We start from the raw sequence: 21,898 nt of genomic DNA, 5'->3' as shown, positions 1-21,898 counted from the left end.
AAAATGTTTAATATAACCCTCTTTAAAAATATGAATTGTGTTACTGTGCACCTCACCTTGAAATAGGGTGCATTTTTTAAGCATCCAAACATAATCAAGAGAAAATCTGTAGATGCTGGAAATCCAAGCAAACCCAAGCAATGCTGAGTTCCTCCAGCCTTTTGTGTGTGTTGCAAGCATCCAACCATGCTGGCTTAATTAAGATGGATGAGATTAAACCTGTATTTTAACATTTGAAAGCAGCTCCAAAGCACTCCAACCACCGTCTTTATACTATGAAATGACTGGCTGTATTGAAGAGCTAGGAATCTTGATGAGATATCCTTTTTTTATTGATACGTATCTCCTGTACTCTGCGCAGACAGTGAAAATCTGTTGCACAATAGAAATAAATGCTTTTGGAAAAAAAAGCAACCTAATTGTCCTACAGCATATATGTCCACAGAGCATTCTACTGCAGCTCACAATATCAATTGAACTATTAGGTTATGATCACTCAGGTGCTGAAAGATATAATACCAGAATGCCACATGTGGACTGACTCAATGGTATATGCACTGAGGTTTAAAAACAGAGAAAATGAAAGAATCAGCCAATTTACTGTAATAAATTTGTCTCATTTTGAAAACAAAATATATTTTGTACTCTCTTCTATCGAATTGATAATTGTTCACTTATAGAATTTCTAAATTAAACTATTGTAAAGCATTAAATCTCCTTTGAGAGTAGATGAAATTAGAAAGTTTAAAAAATTTTCAGAATGTTGTATCTGATTTAGTAAAAACAAAACTGACAAAATTTTGGGATATATATTTGCTTGAATTTTAGTTATTCATTAAAAACGAGTGGATTTAACAAAAAAAAATCAAGAAATGTCACATCAGATGAGTAGAACAAAGATCACTTCATAGCTTGTAGTGTTTTTGGTGAGGATGATTTTCCAGCCACAGGCATTAAATTACATAATGATTAGAGGAAGCTGAAATGGTATTTCAACAGATGGAGTACAGGAAAGTTCATGGAAAGAAGGGTGGGGGAGATCTAACACAATCAGAAGCAGTCTTCTTGGTAAGCGTGATGATAGCCAAGGCCAGATCAAGGAGAATGTGCAACCGTTCTCAGCATCAGGAGCATTGGTTGGGCATTAAACCATTTTCCATACTAAAACCTGCAACATGGCATAATGCTTTGCTGCTGACTTCCTGGAACATCTCCAGATCTGTCTGTTTATTTTTTAGCTTCTTCCTGTTTCGGGGAGCTGAATATCCCTTTCCAATTCAACACTGTCTCAACATCAAGGAGCCATCATTAAAATGGTGCATGGCTTTTGACTGCCCTGCGTCTGTATTTTTCATTTCTGCTCTATCTCTGTGCAAAATCTATTACAAGTTCAACTTTTGCAGTGTGTCATCAAATATTTGATTAGCATTCCAGCATGTTTGTCTACACCACACCTGTTGTGCACATTCAACGCAAAATAAGGAAGTTAAAATTCTTGTCAATTGGGAGTAATTAGAACCCCATGGGCAGATGTTCTGAAATTATTTCTACTACATAGTTTCAGAATCTCATGTTGTTTAAAGTTAATATTGGGATCTATAATTTAAATCTAATTTTCTGCCTAACATGTATCAGTCACCAACTGGTTTGCATACATTACAGGCACAAACTATTTAAATGGACTTACTAAGACTGCAGCAAGTTAAGTTTGAACTAACTAATAACCACTCCAGTGAAAGCACACTTTACAAGATTGCATTAGTATGAACTTTTATTTCTGTCCATGGATATTAATGTAGAAATATTTTCAAGCTTTCTAAGGAGCCTAGGAATTTTCCATTCAACTCCTCCAGTCATTCTATTAAATTAATGCTGTACTTAAGATCTTTTAGTTGCCTATGATCATGACCTCTTGATGCCCTTCCCTAATCTATCATTTTGAAAATTACAGTTGACACTGCATACTCAGGCAGCGTCGAGCATGTTCTGGATTTCCTCAAGTGTGAACATTTGCTTCCTAATTATACAGTTTAGTAGTTCAGTTTAAGTATTAATAATTCTAGTTTCTCCATCAGAAAGCTTCAGCTTCCATTTACCTATCCCTTTATCGGTTAACTTAAGTTACTCTCGACATTCCTAATACAAGGGCATATGATCAAAATATATGTAACCAGTCTTAAGTACAACTTTAACCCTTTCAGGTCCAGTAATTCTTCCTCTATCAGTATATACTGTAGTTTATCATACTTTGCTGTGCTCTCTTCCAAGAAAAATACAAGATGATCTAATTAACAATTTTTATTATTATTAAAACATAATGGCCCAGCTATTACAATTAAGTTTCCAGCATTTTCCCGTGTAACTCAGCAACTTTAGGATTTCTGCAGATGTGCACAGAAGCACAAATATAAAGACAGAAGTTGTAGTCAGATGATATATGAAGTGCACACTGATGCTTGATCTCATGGAGTTTAACTTTGGAGCCAAATTTGCAATCATCTCCCCAGCAGTTTTGATTTTGCACAAGTGCGTACTTTGCATCAGTTTGGCCTTAACAAACAGTCTATTTCCAATTAAAGGCAATGGTGATGCAAACTTCAGCAAGTATTAATTAATTAATTGAGTTTTACAATGATTTGAATGGCATTTTAGTTTGTTTACAATACTAGCTTTCTTTAGAAACTCTTGAAACTGTGAAATAATGATGGGCTGAGCACTCTGGTGTTTCAAATAAAAGCAGAGATGTGGCTTGGCTAGTTGTCATGGATTTCTAAGAAAGGTAACTGACCTGAAATATTAACATAGTTTCTCCCTCCATGGATGCTGTTGAGAATTTCCGATGTTTTCCATTTTATTTCAAGGGACCCATATACAATTTTTTTTCTCTGTAGGTCAAACCTGTCCATTAACCCCCACATATGTGAACTCTTATAGCATGGGTCTCATTGCACATATCCTCACCATGAGGAATCAAATTGATTCTCCTCTGCAAATGAGCTTTGTTCAGATCGCTGCAAGTGAACTTAATGTTTATTCAGAAGGCAATAACGAGTACAGGTGACTTGCTTCTGTAACCAACTTCAGGACTGATGATGTTCTGGTTTTTGCATCATGCAAGTCCAGTCCTGAGAATTAAAAACATACCCATATTGCATATGAAATGTTGAACCAAATTCTACCTAATCTCTTGAAAGTCTAATGGTAATATTCAGTGTTCTTGGTAACCAGACTAACACTGATGCCCAAAGCAGCAAATAGGGATAATTGTCATTTGCTTCATTGGCATCATTCACTTTTGCATATGCAAATTGGCCCTGTATTTCCTGCTGTTTTAAAGCACTCAATTTTCTATATGGAATTTGGGGAACTCCTATGGCTGTAAATGGCACCATGTAAACTTAGTTGCTTTCTGAATGGAATTTATTACAAATAATTGTTGTATTAATATCTATTTTGTTTCCTTCTTGCTTTTTGATTTTGATTTTAATGCACACACTTGGAACCCCCTCAAATTTTTTCCAATGGCATAAATGTTTTATTTCTTATTGTTATTTTTAATTCTCACTGATGTCATTGGGTAATGTTTTGCATATTTTTAACATCAGAGTGACAAAACTTATGCAAAAGGGTAGAACAATGTTTTTATTTTAGTTGTCAACTGTCAGGATATAATTAACCTACTTACTTAGTCTTTGGCATATTTCAATTGTAGAATAAAACATTGTATTCCCCTTCTTTATTCTCCATTACATTATTCTAATGTTTTATTTTCAACCACTTACTTTTCTAAATCTGTTTAGACCAGGGATTCCCAACCGGAGATCCACTGACCCCTTGCTTAATGGTACTGGTCCATGGCATATAAAGATTGGGAACCAGATGATAATCAATTCTGTAATGCACATTCTTTGGATGCAGAATTAGGTTAAGAGTGTCCCAGACAGCAGGGGCTGGAGGAAATGGTGGTTACACAATAGTCTATACTATCTTCTCTCAGCTACCATCAGTCAGATGGTACAGAAGCCTGAAGTCCCACTTCACGAGGGCAGCTACTTCCTTTCAACCATTTGGCTCTTGAACGAAGCAACAAAGTGCTAACCATTACAGTTTAGCAACATTATTAACACTTTGACTATGTTGCACATTTTATTGTTCAAATTGAGTTTTCTTGTAAAAACTTGAGCATCATGTATGTTTTTCTTGTGAATGCTGCTTGTATAATTCTATGTGTATGTGATGCTGATGCAAGTTTTCTTTGCCCCTGGGTATACATGTACTTGTCCATATGACAAGACTCAATTTGACACTTCAGTCAAAAATTATCTGGCTGTTTATAAAGGTGTTGTAGACACAGAAATTGATATTATTTAATGTGCTAAAACCAAGGACAAAGAAACATAGGGACAGAAATAGGCCATCCGACCCCTTAAGCTATTTTACTATTCAGATAGATCACAGCCAATTTGTTCTTAAGGTATAATCGCAATCTTGGTTCAGTAACCCTCAACAAGTCTGCTTAATTGGCAATTTGTTTATTAAATCAAACGTAGATATCATATTTAAAGCCATCAAGAAAAATGTAATTCAGCTAATGAGGCAAAGAGAACAAGTCCATAAATATTTTAATAGTGAAATGAACCAAAACTCCTTTTGAATGAAAAGTAAAAGCAAGCAAGACTTTGTTCAGAGGCAGCATCTCAACAGTTATTCTGATCAAAAAACTTTGACTTAAAAATAAATAAAAATTATTTTGCTGCTTCTCTCTGCATTTTTTTTGTTTTATCTCAGATTTCTATCATGTACTATATTTTTATTTAGATTATCAAATGTTAGTGATCGCATTGGATTCAGTATTACAGGTTGCTTCTTAGAGTTGGGTCCTTCCAAGAAATAAGGTTAGAAAAAGATAATTCATGGATTAATATGTTGAATAAGTTAATTCAAGAAGTAGATAAAAGTTTCCAGATAAATAAATGTAATGGGAAATTATGAATTTTAAAACCACTGAATAACTTGAAAATCTTAACCTTGAACTTTACTGGTTAGAAAATTTTGGCAAAGTGATTTTTGAGTCTTTAAGTGCAAGGCTGGATATAATTGTCTGGGGACATGAAATTTATTATGAAAAGAGAACTTTACTGAGTTTTTCATATGTTTATTCTCTCAATTATAGTTTCAACTGAGTGCATTTTCTTAATTTATTATCATTTGAAATGCCTTTTGCAACATAACAAAAGGGAATTGCAGTAACAGACCAAACTTTTCAGTTAGCTTAATTGCTCTATTCTGCTTACTGGTGACAGATTTGTTACATTTACAACAAACATTTTGTGGCTACCTTGAATTTAATGAATCTGTAATCTTTGATATTTTAAAGACAAACTTTCTTGTTTTTTCCACATTTGCTAAAATTTCCATGCTGCATCTTGACATCAAAATTCCTTCTGACACTTTCTAATGATTCAGATTCAATTGAAATTGATGCCTGATGTGGGGGGAGAACTGGTCTATGCTGCAATAACTCTACAGATGACTTCAATATTAAGTTGTCATAAAATGTATTTTTTAGCGCTAGGAGAGGATTTTGGTCTGAATACCAATCATTTGCTTTCTTTTTTTTCTTTTTACAGCAAGGTGAGCAAGTAATGCACAACACCCGTGCAGTGTAGACCCAGCCCAGAAAATGGAGCTCAATAATGTTCAGCAAAAAACATGCAAGACTGACACAAAGCATAAAGTTCAAAAAAATGGTCTTTTCTGTTGCTCTGGATATGAAACAGTCTGTTTTGGTTGGACAAGGATAGGTCCAACAAACAAACAAACAAGGAACTTTAAATCCATATAAATAATACTGTCCCATTAAAAATGTTATCTCCAAAACAGCTCTCAGCATTACATGGATGACATATACAGATAAAACATTGTTTGAAAGATAGAGAGGGTCACCATTCCTTTTAATCTTTATGTTCTCAACTTCATATTCTCCATATCTTAGATCAAATTCAGTTCCCTTTGAGTTGATGACATCAGATCTTTGAGCCACAATTTCATCTTCTGGGAGAATTCCATGTGATATAGACTTGTTTGGTAATTCCAGCTTGCTTGTTATTTTTTTCACTTCATGTTTTTCATCGTGTGCTATTTTGTGTAGAACATACACTACGTAAAAAATGGATGGGGTTGAAACCAGAACAATCTGGAAAACCCAGAATCTTAGGTGAGAGATAGGAGCAAATGCATTGTAGCAAACATTATGACATCCTGGTTGGAGGGAATTACATTTGAATTTGGATTGTTCATCACTGTATACTGCATTGCCAACCAATGTGACCAGCAGAATACGAAAAATCAGCAACACTGTCAACCATATCTTCCCAATCACTGTGGAATGGTTCTGAACTTCAGCTAGGAGTCGGCCAAGTATTGACCAATCACCCATGTTTTAGCTGTAGAAAAGAAAGCAAATCAAATTGACTCTATGTTAGTAACTATAGTCTGTACATATAGTATACTGTTATCTGTCTTTGAATAGTATAAATTTATAGTATGCTTGCCTCCATTGAGTATAAGACTCTTTTGCACTACTTTTTTAATTTAACTATTTAATATACATACTCATACTGTAATTCACGGTTTCTTTCTCTGTTATTATTTATTACATTGTACTGCTGCAGCAAAGTTAACAAATTTCACATCATATGCCAGTAATATTAAACCTGATTCTGATTTTCTGAGAAGTCAACGTTGCAACTGTAGAAAACTTTGGTCCGGCCAAATTTGGAGTATTATGTCTGTTTATGGCTATACTTTTACAGGAAGGATGTAGGGGTTTTGGAAGGGCTACAGAAGATGTTTATCAGAATATTGCCTGGATTAGAAGCACAAGTTACAAGGAGAATTTGGATAGGCTTGATTATTCTGGAGCATCGGAGGCTGAGGGCAGGACTGATGGAAGTTTATAGAATGATCAGAGGCATAGGTAGTGTAGCCGAATGGAAACTTTTTCCTAGGTTAGCAAAGCAAAATACTGAAGGACATGCATTTAAGGTGCTGGGTTTAAAGTTTAAAGAAGTGCAGTGCAAGTTTTTTTTGTGTAGAAAGTGGTAGGTGTCTGGAATGCAAGGCCAAAGGTAATGGTGGAAGTGGATACAATAGTGGCGCTTAAGAGATTACCAAATGGAAACATGAATATGTAGGGGATGGGCAGAAGTGGATTATGTACTGGTTTAATATGGCATTGTTTTCGACAAAGACAACGTGAGCTGAAGGGCTTTACTATCATCTAATGGTGATTTAAAAATTAATGGATAATGTATGCACCATAACCTTGCATGACTTTTATAGATATTATAATATATTTTCTGGATTATTCCATTGTGTACTTCTAAGGAACTACATTCATATAAATTTTTACTTTCTTATGAAAGCTATCTTTGTGCAATTATTAATAAGCTCCAGATTTTTGTTTAACATGCAGAGAATAACAAAAGTTGTTCAAATGTGCAATGGGCTCCTGCAATATGACATTGAGGAAAATAAACACTGAAAATTAGTGTACACTAAAATAAAATTATAGCTATACTTAGAAGACTAGTTCTACCAATATTCCTTTTATTTGACAATGTAGGAAAAACTTGGTATGCCAATGGTAATTAAAATAGAAAAGGCTTAAAATTCATACTAAATCCATCAAGGCAACAATAGGCTAACTTTTTATGTACTTGGAGCATTTGAAACTTTATCCTTTGTATGCTTTTTAAAGATCTTGACATGCTCACTGTTGACTTTCAATATTTTCAGTTTACATGTAAGATTTGCATTTTCTTGTATTAATTTGATATCTAATTGGACTCTGCACATTCTTTGTCCCCTGTATAGGTTATAAAAGAAAATGCTGTAAAAGGGTAAAGTGCAGTCAGTCAGGTGACCATTATTAGGAATATCATAACTGCACATTTGTTAGAAATATTTCCCTACTGATTGTCCATTCACATACTGTATTGGAAAGATAGATTGGGAAAATAACTGTAGACTGGGATGATTGAATCAAGACTGAAATAGCTAAACTGATAGTACAGGTGGAAATGCAACAAAGATAGCTAACAAAAATATTATAACAGAACTATTATTCCTAATATGCACAAATCATAAAGGAGACTAAGTGAACAGGAAAAACTTCTAGAATTGTATGATAGATATTACACAACTTTAAACTTTCTGAAATGCTACTTAACTGATTCAAGTCTTTAAAGATTTTTTAAAGCAATGTTGTCTTTGTAATGAAGGGAAGCAAGGCAGCCATCAACATTATAATGTGGAACACAAGTTACAGAAATACATTCATGAAATTATTTACAGCTTTTTCAATTTTTTCCGGCTTACAGTTTAACAAAATGTACTCACCTGGATAAGGTGACTCACCTCGTTGCTCTAATTTGTCCAGTTTTCTGGAAAGAAGTAAAAAAAATGAGCAAAGCAGAAACTTGTAGTTTAAGCTGGAACTGCAGTTGAGCCAATAGTACAGTTCAGTTTTTGATGATTGCACTGAGCCAATATTATACAGGTCAAACTAAACCATCTCTAAAACTGGTACTGCATTGTAAATAACAAAAAAAAAGTGTTTACAGATAATCCAGGGGGGATTGTACAACTTCTTTGTAAACCATTCACTGCTGAAAACAAAGAATGCTCTCGAAATAATTTAAAGCAGCAACCTTGCCCTCTAGAGCAATACATAACATTATCCCATTGCATTCATGATTTGTTGTTGTTGTTAAGTGCCATCAAGTCGTTGTCAACTCATGGCGACCATATGCATAGAGTAGTTGTCCATAGGGTTTTGTGGCAAGATACAGAAGTAGATTGCCAGGCCTTTCTACCACACAAATACTCCTGTTGCCCAGGTTGGGACTCGGCCAGATTTGAACTCAGGACCATCCACCTCGAAGTCCAGTGCTGAGACCATAGAGCACCAGCCAGCCCATTCAAGATTTACATCCGTATAATTAATTTTCATGTTTCAATTACATAGGAAACAATGACAACATTCAAAGAATGTGAAAATAGACCCATTTGCACCACATTAGAGTTTATACCAAAGCAAGTTACAGAATGAAGAAGCCGGCGAAGGACTTTCTGTCTATATTCCTAGCCTGGTGAATAATAGCTGTGCAAAATCATTATTTTCACCTCCATTCCCTTAGTGTTTTTAATAAGTCCATACCCTTCATTACTCCTTTTAACACCTAAAAGATATAACAACTTTTTTTGTTGCAAACACATTCGGCCTTCCTGTTTTGTATTTTGATTGGAGCCTATTTGTCTGATAAATTACTATACCTAAAATTCTTTAGAATATTATCATATTTATCATGTACTCCTACTGAAAGCCATGTTTGTATTTTCCCATGGATTTATCTCATGGATTTATCTCAGAAACTCAAATAGATGCAATAAATACTACAAGAGGCAAAAGCACATAACAATGCCATAAATGATTTTTTGTTCAGTTTTGTGCTGGAATCATGCCGATTCTATTTTAACAATATTAGAAGTTGCTGCTGAAACATGTGCACACAATCTGCCAGCTTGAGTTTTAATTGTTTGTCCAAATTGTGTATTGAAAGAGGGGATTAGATGCAGTGGTCGGAATGTTATTCACTCTAACTTTCAATTGGTCAGTTGAACTATTAAAGGATGCCACAAAATATCTCTGATGAAATTAACCACTAAAGTTATGTTCTTCTTTTAATCAGTTTGATAGCTTAAATATATCCAATGCAAATTAACTGTACATCAAAACTATTACTGTTTTATAATCAGAAATGGTTTCCTGGTGATTTTTTTTATTCTATATTGTACAACTAACTCTAACCCAAGGAACCTTCAACACTTATGCATTTGAATGGAGGGACTTCGATGTATTTATAATCAGAAGAAAAATTTCCAAATATACAAACTGTAGAGTGTTCATGCGAGTGCACACTTGCTGAACCCAGTACTTGAGTTAGGGAATTCAGGTTAGAGACTTTTGTAACCCTCTCAGCGGGCTCGTATACAAATTTGGCTTGTTAGTTAACCCTGCTAACAGCCATGTGAATCAGTGGTGAGAAGGCCACCTTTCATAAACAATATACATCTAGGGTCAGGCTGACTTCGGGTTCAACCAAATAGGAACATCGTAATGTTCTGATTAAAGAAACCTCAGTTTGAGTAAATGCTGTCTAAATACTGCCCGTACACAATTACCCACCAGCAAAAAATAATGGATTGTTCACAGTATAAAATTGGGAAAAAAGTATATTTACTGATTTCAGCTTCATCAAACAGTTAGTAAGAAAAAGAAAAGAAAGAAATTTTAAAAATAAAAGGCCTCATTACAGTTAAACCAATCTAAATGTGCACATGATTATTGGAGCTTGTCCCTTCCAAAGCTGGGTACTGTATAATCTTTAAACTTTAAACTTTAAACTAGAATGGTTGGGGGGGTGGGAATCAAATTAAAGAGGCTAGGCGTGAGGAGGTTAGTTCACGACAGAGGGATGGGAACCAGTGTGGGGAGACAGAAGGGTGTAAAGTGAGGGTAGAAGCAAAAAGTACAAAGGAGAAAAGTAAAAGTGGCAGGCCGACAAATCCAGGGCAAGCATTAAAAAGGGCCACTTTTCAACATAATTGTATAAGGGCTAAGAGAGTTGTAAAAGAGCGCCTGAAGGCTTTATGTGTCAATGCAAGGAGCATTCGTAATAAGGTGGATGAATTGAAAGTGCAGATTGTTATTAATGATTATGATATAGTTGGGATCACAGAGACATGGCTCCAGGGTGACCAGGGATGGGAGCTCAACGTTCAGGGATATTCAATATTCAGGAGGGATAGACATGAAGGAAGGGGAGGTGGGGTGGCGTTGCTGGTTAAAGAAGAGATTAACGCAATAGAAAGGAAAGACATAAGCCGGGGAGATGTGGAATCGATATGGGTAGAGCTGCGTAACACTAAGGGGCAGAAGACGCTGGTGGGAGTTGTGTACAGGCCACCTAACAGTAGTAGTGAGGTCGGAGATGGTATTAAACAGGAAATTAGAAATGTGTGCAATAAAGGAACAGCAGTTATAATGGGTGACTTCAATCTACATGTAGACTGGGTGAACCAAATTGGTAAAGGTGCTGAGGAAGAGGATTTCTTGGAATGTATGCGGGATGGTTTTTTGAACCAACATGTCGAGGAACCAACGAGAGAGCAGGCTATTCTGGACTGGGTTTTGAGCAATGAGGAAGGGTTAATTAGCAATCTTGTCGTGAGAGGCCCCTTGGGTAAGAGTGACCATAATATGGTGGAATTCTTCATTAAGATGGAGAGTGACATAGTTAATTCAGAAACAAAGGTTCTGAACTTAAAGAGGGGTAACTTTGAAGGTATGAGACGTGAATTAGCTAAGATAGACTGGCAAATGACACTTAAAGGATTGACGGTGGATATGCAATGGCAAGCATTTAAAGGTTGCATGGATGAACTACAACAATTGTTCATCCCAGTTTGGCAAAAGAATAAATCAAGGAAGGTAGTGCACCTGTGGCTGACAAGAGAAATTAGGGATAGTATCAATTCCAAAGAAGAAGCATACAAATTAGCCAGAGAAAGTGGCTCACCTGAGGACTGGGAGAAATTCAGAGTTCAGCAGAGGAGGACAAAGGGCTTAATTAGGAAGGGGAAAAAAGATTATGAGAGAAAACTGGCAGGGAACATAAAAATGGACTGTAAAAGCTTTTATAGATATGTAAAAAGGAAAAGACTGGTAAAGACAAATGTAGGTCCCCTGCAGACAGAAACAGGTGAATTGATTATGGGGAGCAAGGACATGGCAGACCAATTGAATAATTATTTTGGTTCTGTCTTCACTAAGGAGGACATAAATAATCTTCCAGAAATAGTAAGGGACAGAGGGTCCAGTGAGATGGAGGAACTGAACGAAATACAAGTTAGTAGGGAAGTGGTGTTAGGTAAATTGAAGGGATTGAAGGCAGATAAATCCCCAGGGCCAGATGGTCTGCATCCTAGAGTGCTTAAGGAAGTAGCCCAAGAAATAGTGGATGCATTAGTGATAATTTTTCAAAACTCGTTAGATTCTGGACTAGTTCCTGAGGATTGGAGGGTGGCTAATGTAACCCCACTTTTTAAAAAAGGAGGGAGAGAGAAACCGGGGAATTATAGACCGGTTAGCCTAACGTTGGTGGTGGGGAAACTGCTGGAGTCAGTTATCAAGGATGTGATAACAGCACATTTGGAAAGCGGTGAAATGGTCGGACAAAGTCAGCATGGATTTGTGAAAGGAAAATTATGTCTGACGAATCTCTTAGAATTTTTTGAGGATGTAACTAGTAGAGTGGATAGGGGAGAACCAGTGGATGTGGTATATTTGGATTTTCAAAAGGCTTTTGACAAGGTCCCACACAGGAGATTAGTGTGCAAACTTAAAGCACACGGTATTGGGGGTAAGGTATTGGTGTGGGTGGAGAATTGGTTAGCAGACAGGAAGCAAAGAGTGGGAATAAACGGGACCTTTTCAGAATGGCAGGCGGTGACTAGTGGGGTACCGCAAGGCTCAGTGCTGGGACCCCAGTTGTTTACAATATATATTAATGACTTGGATGAGGGAATTAAATGCAGCATCTCCAAGTTTGTGGATGACACGAAGCTGGGTGGCAGTGTTAGCAGTGAGGAGGATGCTAAGAGGATGCAGGGTGACTTGGATAGGTTGGGTGAGTGGGCAAATTCATGGCAGATGCAATTTAATGTGGATAAATGTGAAGTTATCCACTTTGGTGGCAAAAATAGGAAAACAGATTATTATCTGAATGGTGGCCGATTAGGAAAACGGGAGGTGCAACGAGACCTGGGTGTCATTATACACCAGTCATTGAAAGTGGGCATGCAGGTACAGCAGGCGGTGAAAAAGGCGAATGGTATGCTGGCATTTATAGCGAGAGGATTCGAGTACAGGAGCAGGGAGGTACTACTGCAGTTGTACAAGGCCTTGGTGATACCACACCTGGAGTATTGTGTGCAGTTTTGGTCCCCTAATCTGAGGAAAGACATCTTTGCCATAGAGGGAGTACAAAGAAGGTTCACCAGATTGATTCCTGGGATGGCAGGACTTTCATATGAAGAAAGACTGGATGAACTGGGCTTGTACTCATTGGAATTTAGAAGATTGAGGGGGGATCTGATTGAAATGTATAAGATCCTAAAGGGATTGGACAGGCTAGATGCAGGAAGATTGTTCCCGATGTTGGGGAAGTCCAGAACGAGGGGCCACAGTTTGAGGATAGAGGGGAAGCCTTTTAGGACCAAGATTAGGAAAAACTTCTTCACACAGAGAGTGGTGAATCTGTGGAATTCTCTGCCACAGGAAACTGTTGAGGCCAGTTCATTGGCTGTATTTAAGAGGGAGTTAGATATGGCCCTTGTGGCTACGGGGGTCAGGGGGTATGGAGGGAAGGCTGGTGCAGGGTTCTGAGTTGGATGATCAGCCATGATCATAATAAATGGCGGTGCAGGCTCGAAGGGCCGAATGGCCTACTCCTGCACCTATTTTCTATGTTTCTATGTTTCTATATTACTCATGGCACTGATCCCATGCTCTGTGTGAAAACACCCACCACGTCTTCAAACTCCCCTTGAAGACCATCTCAAACAAATTGGCTCTCCCTCAGGAGTACTGGCCCTCCTCCTTGAAGCCATTCATCTGCACAAAGCACTTCTGGCAAACGGGGACTCTCCTTCCCATGGCAATCAGCAGCATCTTCCCTTCTGTCTCACTCCGCAGCTCCCACCAAAATGACCCCAAACCAGACTACCGTCCTTCAGAAAACTCTTCCCCACAGCTCTCTGGAACCCCCTCTCACATCCCATATTCTTGATTGGCTGACTCACATTCCTAAGTTGGACAACTTGAGTCCTTATCTTAGCCGAAGCCAAAATGTGCTTTCCAGCATGGCACACTGCTTTTACAGAAAACTGCTAATATAAACTAGCTCACAGCATAGCAGTGGAAATCTTAACCAGGGCATTACACTTTTAAAAACCTTTACAACTGCGATGCCATTCAGAGGCATTATGAGGTGAGGCCTCTTTAGCTTACCACTGGAACCCTTGCTACCACTTAGCTCCCATTGCTGGAGATACGCAACAGGATAGGCTGCTGCAACTGGATCCCTAAATAGAGATGTGGGATGACTGAACTATGACAATGATAAAGATAACTGAACCTTTGATTATGGCAGGCAACTGGACCACCCTAATAGATATAATAGGCTGATTAGATTGGAAGAATCAGCCATAATGTCAGAAAACATTCACTTCACCCTATCCCCAAGGTTCCTTAAGATCTCCATCTCTTCCATTATTCCTTTCATCATTAGGAACTGCTCACACTAGAACATCTCCTCTTTATTTTCTAAACAAACTCACCTTATAATTTGCCGTATCCACACCAGATTTTTTCTTATGTAGAACCTGCACCAGAACTCATAAAGGATATAATGCAGAGTTTTCAAGGCCATTTAGTCATCCCTGGCAGCAGTTGTTGTGGGCCTCAGATCGGACATTTTTTTCTTCTTTCGTCACTTACCTCATCTAATTTCATTTATGAAGTTTGATGCTCTTGCTGGTTTGCTCCCAAATTGTTCCTTCTCCGGATGGCAAGGATGTGGTACATATATCTTACTACTCTCAGTGGCCACTTTATTAAGTGCATCAGCTTGTTAATGCAAATATATAATCAGCCAACTCAATGCATAAAAACATGTAAACAAGGTCAAGAGTTTCAGTTATTGTTCAGGCCACACATCAGAATAGGGAAGAAATGTGATCTAATTGACTTTGACCATGGAATGATTGTGGGTGCCTTATGGAGTGGTTTGAGTATCTCAGAAACTGTTTTTCTCCTAAGATTTTCATGCACAACAGTCTATACAGTTAACAGAGAATGGTGTGATAATGAAAAAAAAAATTCAGTGAGCAGCAGTTCTGTGGGTGAAAATGTCCTGTTAATGAGAGAAATCAGAGGAGAATGGCCAGACTGTTTCAAGCTGACAGGGTGGCGATAGTAACTCAAATAGCCACACGTTACAACAGTGGTGCATAGAGCAGCATCTCTGAATGCACAATCTGTCGAACATTGAAGTGGATGGCTACAGCAGCAGAAGACCATGAACGTACACTCAATGGCCACTTTATTAGGTACCCCTGTAGCTAATAAGTGTCACTGAATGTATGTCTTACATTTGATCTAGCTGTGATTTTATTGTCTGAAGAGTCCTCCTGGCAGTTTCCTCAAAGGGTCGTTTATTGTGAGAATGGTTGAATGCGACAAAGCAAAAACATTGGGATAATGTTACGTAAACTTACACAATCCTTTTGGCATTACACATGGTAGCATTGAAACTTTAATTAAGCTACTGGAGACTGAAACTGATGGATGTAACAGGTTCAGTTAACAGGTCTTAATTCATCACAAGAAGCAAGCATTCTCTTGAAGACACTCTTAGGAGAATCTCTCTGAGCCCAAATACACCGAGTTTTTATTCCCTCAAGATCAAAGAAAACAACAGGTGAAAAATATAACACTGGACAACAATTGTTTTCTAAAGTGTTGATTGCTCAGAATTATTTTTTGTTTATGATAGACTGCTTGAAGCTGGACACAAATATGATTTCAGGCTACTTGTATCACAGAGGAATTTAGAGAAGCAAGAAATTTACTTTTATTGAATATAATGTATTTAATTGCAAATGGTGCTGATGTTTTGCAATAGTTCAACTAAGCTAAAAATGTATTGTTGATGGTTTTCATTTGTACTGAGTGTCTGAAGCTCCTTGTTTAAGTGTCCAACAATAATCAGCCAGTATTGATGGATTCCAGTTGCCCTGATGCCATTTCTCTGTGTCTGCAATGTCCTAGTGAAACCTTTCACCATGCTCGCCACTGACAGTGCCAAGATTTGCAGGGATGAAGTCTAAATGGGAAAGCAGAAAATGAATCTTTAGTGATATGTTGCATTTCCCATTCCCCAAATAAAAGACCCTTTAAGGAAACTGACAGGATGGCTCTTCAGACAATGAAATCGCAGCAAGATCTGGAGTTCCCTACAGTGTAAGACATACACTCAGTGGCCACTTTATTAGGTACAGGAGGTACCTAATAAAGTGTCCATTGAGTGTACATTCATGGTCTCTGCTGCAGTAGCCCATTCACTTCAATGTTCCACATGTTGTGTATTCAGAGATGCTCTTCCAACACGGTTTTGTATCTTGAAGCATGTTGTCAACCAGCTGCACATAATTTGGTGCTCTGTAACTGCCAAGAAATATTTTAACAACATCCTTGAATGCAGACATCCTACCTCTCCTGGAAGTTCCGAGAGTCTCCCACGTATTGATAGCGACCCCCTGATGCCCGCAAATTATATACAATATCCCAGAAATCGATTTTTTTGAGAGCGAGCGAGCGTGAGGGAGAGGGAGAGACAGAGAGAGTGAGTGACAGAGAGAGCATCCACTTTGTGCTGAGTAGATCTATCAGTTTTCTCTGCGGGCAGGCTTTACAGTCAACCTCTCTCTCTCTCTCTCTCTCTCGTTGTCAATCAGTTCAGTTTAGTGTCCTGCAGCGCCATGGCAGAGTGTTCCAAAAAAAGGAAATTTAAAACGTACTTCACCCCAGACTACACTAAAGTAGGTGAAATGACTGTAAAAGACATATTGAGGTGAGTCCTGGATTATGTCTCAACTAACCTTGAAGGACTGGTGCCAAACTACAAAAGTTTGCCAGTTGATGAGTTCTGGCGGAAGCTGCCCAAAGTAAACTCTGTGAGCACAGGGCAGTTGAGATTCAAAGAGCCTTGCCAGTTGATGAAGCTGCTTTTGGTGCCGCCAAATTCTAATTGTGATATAGAAAGGGCATTCAGCATGGTGCATCACATTAAGATAGAATTCAGAAGTCAGCTGTCTCATAAAACACTTGTGAATCTGATATCTTGCAAAGTTAACAAATTCATTGACACAGACTGCTATGAGTTTGAGACTACCGGTTGAGACCTCCCTGAAATGAGTTTTTGCAGGGTGGGATGTCTGTGAATGCCTTCCATGCAATTTTCTCTGTTCTCACTAGAAGTTCTTCGACTTGACTGTCATTGATGGCCTGTTTGATTTGGGGGATGAGCAAAAATGCTTTCCTTTGGCATCAGTTACTCATAGAAACATCTGTCTCAAATATTGAAATCCTTCTCGGAAATTTAGCCTTTCTAAAACCTGTCCTTCCATGTAGCATCTACCTGCCTAAGCATGCCCAGGCATGAGTAGACAAGATGAAAGTTTTTCAGCTTACATTGTCAGCACCATTTTCATTGGCTTGAATTATGAATTGAAATACCAAATAGAGGCATTTTTTTTAAAAAGTGGTGCATGATAGGGAAATTTCATGGTGATTTTCATAATCAACATTCCAAAATCCATAAGATACACCCAAAAGCATTCAGGAAGCAATATCTTTGTTGTCCAGTATAATTGTGGCGCATTATAACCGACAAGATACATCTGAAAATTCAAAACATCTTTGTTGGGCAAAAGTAATTCACATGGACACCTAAAAACTTCTGAGGAATAAGTGCCGTGAGAGCTGGATCTCTGGGTGTATAAGTATCCCAATTACTGACAAACAGAGCAAAGGTGTCTCTAACCATAGTTGATATGTTAACTGGCTGGTCTGGGAGTGCCGTTTGGTCTCTGGTACAAGGGTGAAAAATAACTTGGCTGAAGAAGTTCAATGTAGGCCAATTAACACAGCCTTGCCTGATACAGAAGAGAATGTCACATGGTTATGTCGGTTTACATACCATATCTTTTGAGTGGTCTCTTCCTGTGGGCCAGTAGCCTGTGTTGTGTAGACAGTACTATCTATTTACAAAGCTGGTATTTCTAGTTTCAAAACTGATTACTGCATATAGCTTATATTTAAACAGCTTTTTTAAAAGCTGGTTTTTGTTAGTATTAATGCCTGCTATCTACAAAATTCCTGAAGGATGTTCCATGTCCAGCAATTCCAAACAAGTATAAACTAAAATATTTTGAATGTTTCATCTTATACTCATTTACCTAGTGTTGCTGCCTTACGCCCACATCCCTCAAAATAGAAACACTGCCAGCTATTCAACCAGATCAGCATTATCAACTAAACAGATCGCATGACATGATTCCCTTTCAATTGCAGAAGAAGGCGACATACAATCAATATTAGCAGCCTCCAGCCATTGATAGGGAAATTGCCTACTATTTTTGTCATATGTAAGACACAGAATGATGATAAAGATATGCTTTATTTGTCATATGTACATCAAAACATACAGTGAAATGTGACATTTGTGTCAAATCAAATCTGCGAAGATTGTGCCGGGGGCAGCCCGCAAGTGTCACCATGCTCCTGGGGCCATAACTCACTACCTTTAACCGTATGGCTTTGGGATGTGGGAAGAAACCAAAGTACCCAAAGAAAACCCACATCGTCATGGGGAGAAAGTACAAGCTCCTTACAGCCAGCAGCAGGAATTGAAACCCAATTGCTGATCACTAGCTAACACTGTAAGGTGATGTTCTAATCAATAAGCCATTGTGTCATGCTTTGATTGCTGAGGACAGTAGCAGGGTTGAATGCATTGACAATGTTACTAATCTCATACTTAATCCTACTTCTCATATCTTATGTATCCTTCAATTACACAGTCTCTTCAGACTTGGACTTTGAGATTCAGATTTAGGTTTACTTATTTATCATATCTTCATTGAAACATACCGTGAAAAGTGTCAACACACATAAAAGTTGCTGGTGAACGCAGCAGACCAGGCAGCATCTCTAGGAAGAGGTACAGTCGACGTTTCAGGCCGAGACCCTTCGTCAGGACTAACTGAAAGAAGAGCTAGTAAGAGATTTGAAAGTGGGGGGGGGGTGGAGATCTAAAATGATAGGAGAAGACAGGAGGGGGAGGGATGGAGCCAAGAGCTGGACAGGTGATTGGCAAAAGGGATATGAGAGGATCATGGGACAGGACGCCTAGGGAGAAAGAAAAGGGGGAGGGGGGAAGAGGGGGGGAGTGACGCTTGGCGATATTTATTAGTGGTCGTAGGGTAGGTTAACGGATGGAGCTGTTGTTCAGCCTGACAGCTTGGGAGAAGTAGCTGCCTGTGAGTCTATTGGTCCTGGCATGGATGCTGCACAGCCCCCTCCCTGATGCTAGTGGGACAGTCATTACGCAGGGTGGATGGGATCCTTCATGATATTGCTGGTCTTTTCCCAGCACCTTTTTATATCCAGTATATATCCTTGATTACAGGTAGACTGGTACTGGTGATGCTTTGGGTAGTTTTAACTACCCATTGTAGAGCTCTCCGGTCCGCCGCAGTGCAGTTTCCGTACCACACACTGATGTAGCTTGTAATAAACCTGTTCTGATTTTAGTTCTTGAGGCATTAACTATACACCCACCCTTGTCAATTAACACAAAGTGTCTATGTGTGCTGTGGACATCATCCTGGATTCATTACAAGACTGAAGTCCTTAAAACTGCTGCCATCAGGCCCCAATTCTTGAGCATTGTCTTTTGAAGAACTAAACATCTCCTGGGTATCTATGTGAGAAATGTTTACAAAGTTTCACACAGTGTTCATTCAAGCACAAAATTAATACATTTTAAAATGTGTGAAACTCTTATCATTTTTAATTGATTTGTAAAACACTTAATTAGTTTGAGTGAGTTTAAACTGCTATAAAGGGACATATCTCAATTGATGCCAAGAGTGCAGTAAAGTAGGTTAGCACAATCAAACCAGCAGCTAAGATATTACGGACAATTATACTGCTATAGGTTTGGGAGAGGACTAATAGCCTTAATTCATTCTCTTGAGTACTAGCAAGTTAATTTTGTCATAAATGTGAGCATATTAATAAAAAAAATGAGTGGAATCAGACTTCAGCATATTACCTCTCACAGCTAAGTAGCATGCTAGCAATCACTATTGACTGTGATGCATTAATAAAAATAATTTCAGGCAGATGCTAACATGATCCCATTAACTGAGAAACTGTATAAAGTACTCGCAAAAGTCAAAGTCTTCATGAAAGGGGAGGACCCTTAGAATAATCAAATAGAAAGAATCAGTCCTGATGATGGCTCTCCGCCCAAAACATCGACTCTTTCCAGAGATGCTGCCTGACATGCTGAGTTCCTCCAGCATTTTGTGCATGTTACTCCAGATTTCTAGAATCTGCACAATCTCTTGTGTTTACAAATAGGGTGAATCTGGACCAAATTGGACTCAAGATCAGAGATGTTTACTGCATAACTTTCGTTGCAAAAATTAGGTCATATACTTGCAGGGCAATGTAATAGGCGGAAAAATGCTTAATTCACAACCACCGACATTGAGTTGGGGTTCACTTTAAGAGAGTGGTCTGATGTGATGATGTAATTACATGTTTTTTTTTAACCACACTTTATGTTCTGGGTTTGGTTGACAATAAATGAGTTGTTATGGTTTTCCTTAAGCATAGAATGTCTCTGGCATTTTATTTACAAAAACCTATACACTAAAGGTGAAGATAGAGTAAGTGTAGAGAAATTATTGGATATATAGTGTGCCCTAAGAATTTACTTTGAGACTTCTTTTGTTCTTCTATGTAGAAGATTTGAATGTTGATGAACCATCAAAATTCTTGATTTTTCCAATCTATGGAGAATAGCAAACATTAAGGAAAATTATAGCGGCTATGAAATCATAGACAGAATGGATAAGTAGGCAGAAAATTATCAAAAATGCAAAATGTATCATGGTTCATTTTGCAAGAACAAAAAAAAACTAATAGAAATCTGGATTTATATCTAACTCCTTATACGTACAAAGTATAAAAAATATTTTTTTGGAAGGCTTTGATTTTTTTTATATCATTACTAAACTTTATATTTAAGTGGTACAGGAAGTTTGCATTAGAACTTGAAAATATCAGTGTTATCCTAATGATAGATGTAGTGAAAGTACTTCTAAAGCAACTCTGGCAGAAAAGTGTTATGATATAATGGTGCTGTGAGTCTTCCAGTGGAAGCAAAAGTTGTTCCTTTCTTTATTGAGATGGAAAGTTCAGCATTCATTCAAGGCTACACCTGGAGGTGGCAACCTTTAACCTCTGTAATTGGACCAGCCTTCCTTATGTTTGATGGAATATAATTTAGTTGTATAGAAATTAAAGTGATTTCTGTCTAATATATTACATTAATATTTTCCAATTAATTCTCACTAAAACTATGAATCAGAGAAGTAATTTAGTAGTATCAAACAATCACATCTCTTTATAATAGAGTCATAGAGTACTACAGCACAGAAACAGGCCTTTTGGTCTATCCCGTCAATGCTGAGCTTATCTTCTGCGTTGTCCTGTCTACTTGCACCCAGACCATATACCCCATCCAAACCTCTGCCATCCATGTATCTACCCAAACTTTTCTTGAAGAAGGAAAGAAATTTACCTTTGGTCTGGGGCAGGAAACAGAGCAATCACTACTTGCACACACTTCCTGCACATTCAGTTCCACTGAAATCATTGGAAGTGAATTAGCAGCAGTAACACAACAAATAACTGATACATCTGAGCAAATGTACATCTTCTCTTCATGTCTTAAAAATTTTTTAAGCAAAATTGGTTATGAGGGAGTTCTTTTGTGCCCCGGGCATAAAATCAAGGATTTAATTTCACAATTCACATTTTAGTTTATATTTGTGCACACAAGCCAATTGCACTGGAAATCTTGTGTTTTTAAAAGCTTCGTTTCATAAAGATTGTGAATTTTCACTATTTCAG

At 37.9% G+C, this 21,898-nt stretch overlaps 1 protein-coding gene across 1 annotated transcript; it reads right to left on the bottom strand.

Moving 5' to 3' along the window:
• Window positions 1-5,371: 5,371 nt before the first annotated feature.
• Window positions 5,372-6,439, bottom strand: LOC134336995 (gap junction delta-2 protein-like). Its single transcript, XM_063031738.1, has one exon. It carries the CDS (start codon window positions 6,437-6,439, stop codon window positions 5,372-5,374), a length of 1,068 nt encoding a protein of 355 aa, XP_062887808.1.
• Window positions 6,440-21,898: the final 15,459 nt, after the last annotated feature.

This window comes from Mobula hypostoma, chromosome 23 (assembly GCF_963921235.1).
Source record: "Mobula hypostoma chromosome 23, sMobHyp1.1, whole genome shotgun sequence".
In the NCBI taxonomy this organism is placed as follows: domain Eukaryota; kingdom Metazoa; phylum Chordata; class Chondrichthyes; order Myliobatiformes; family Myliobatidae; genus Mobula; species Mobula hypostoma.
The sequence above is the reverse complement of the archived record's forward strand: the minus strand, read 5'-3'. Positions and strand labels throughout refer to the sequence as shown.

What these genes read in the sequence shown, in the direction of transcription:
- LOC134336995 (XM_063031738.1), bottom strand. Translation starts at nt 6,439, where the DNA reads ATGGGTGATTGGTCAATACTTGGCCGACTCCTAGCTGAAGTTCAGAAC.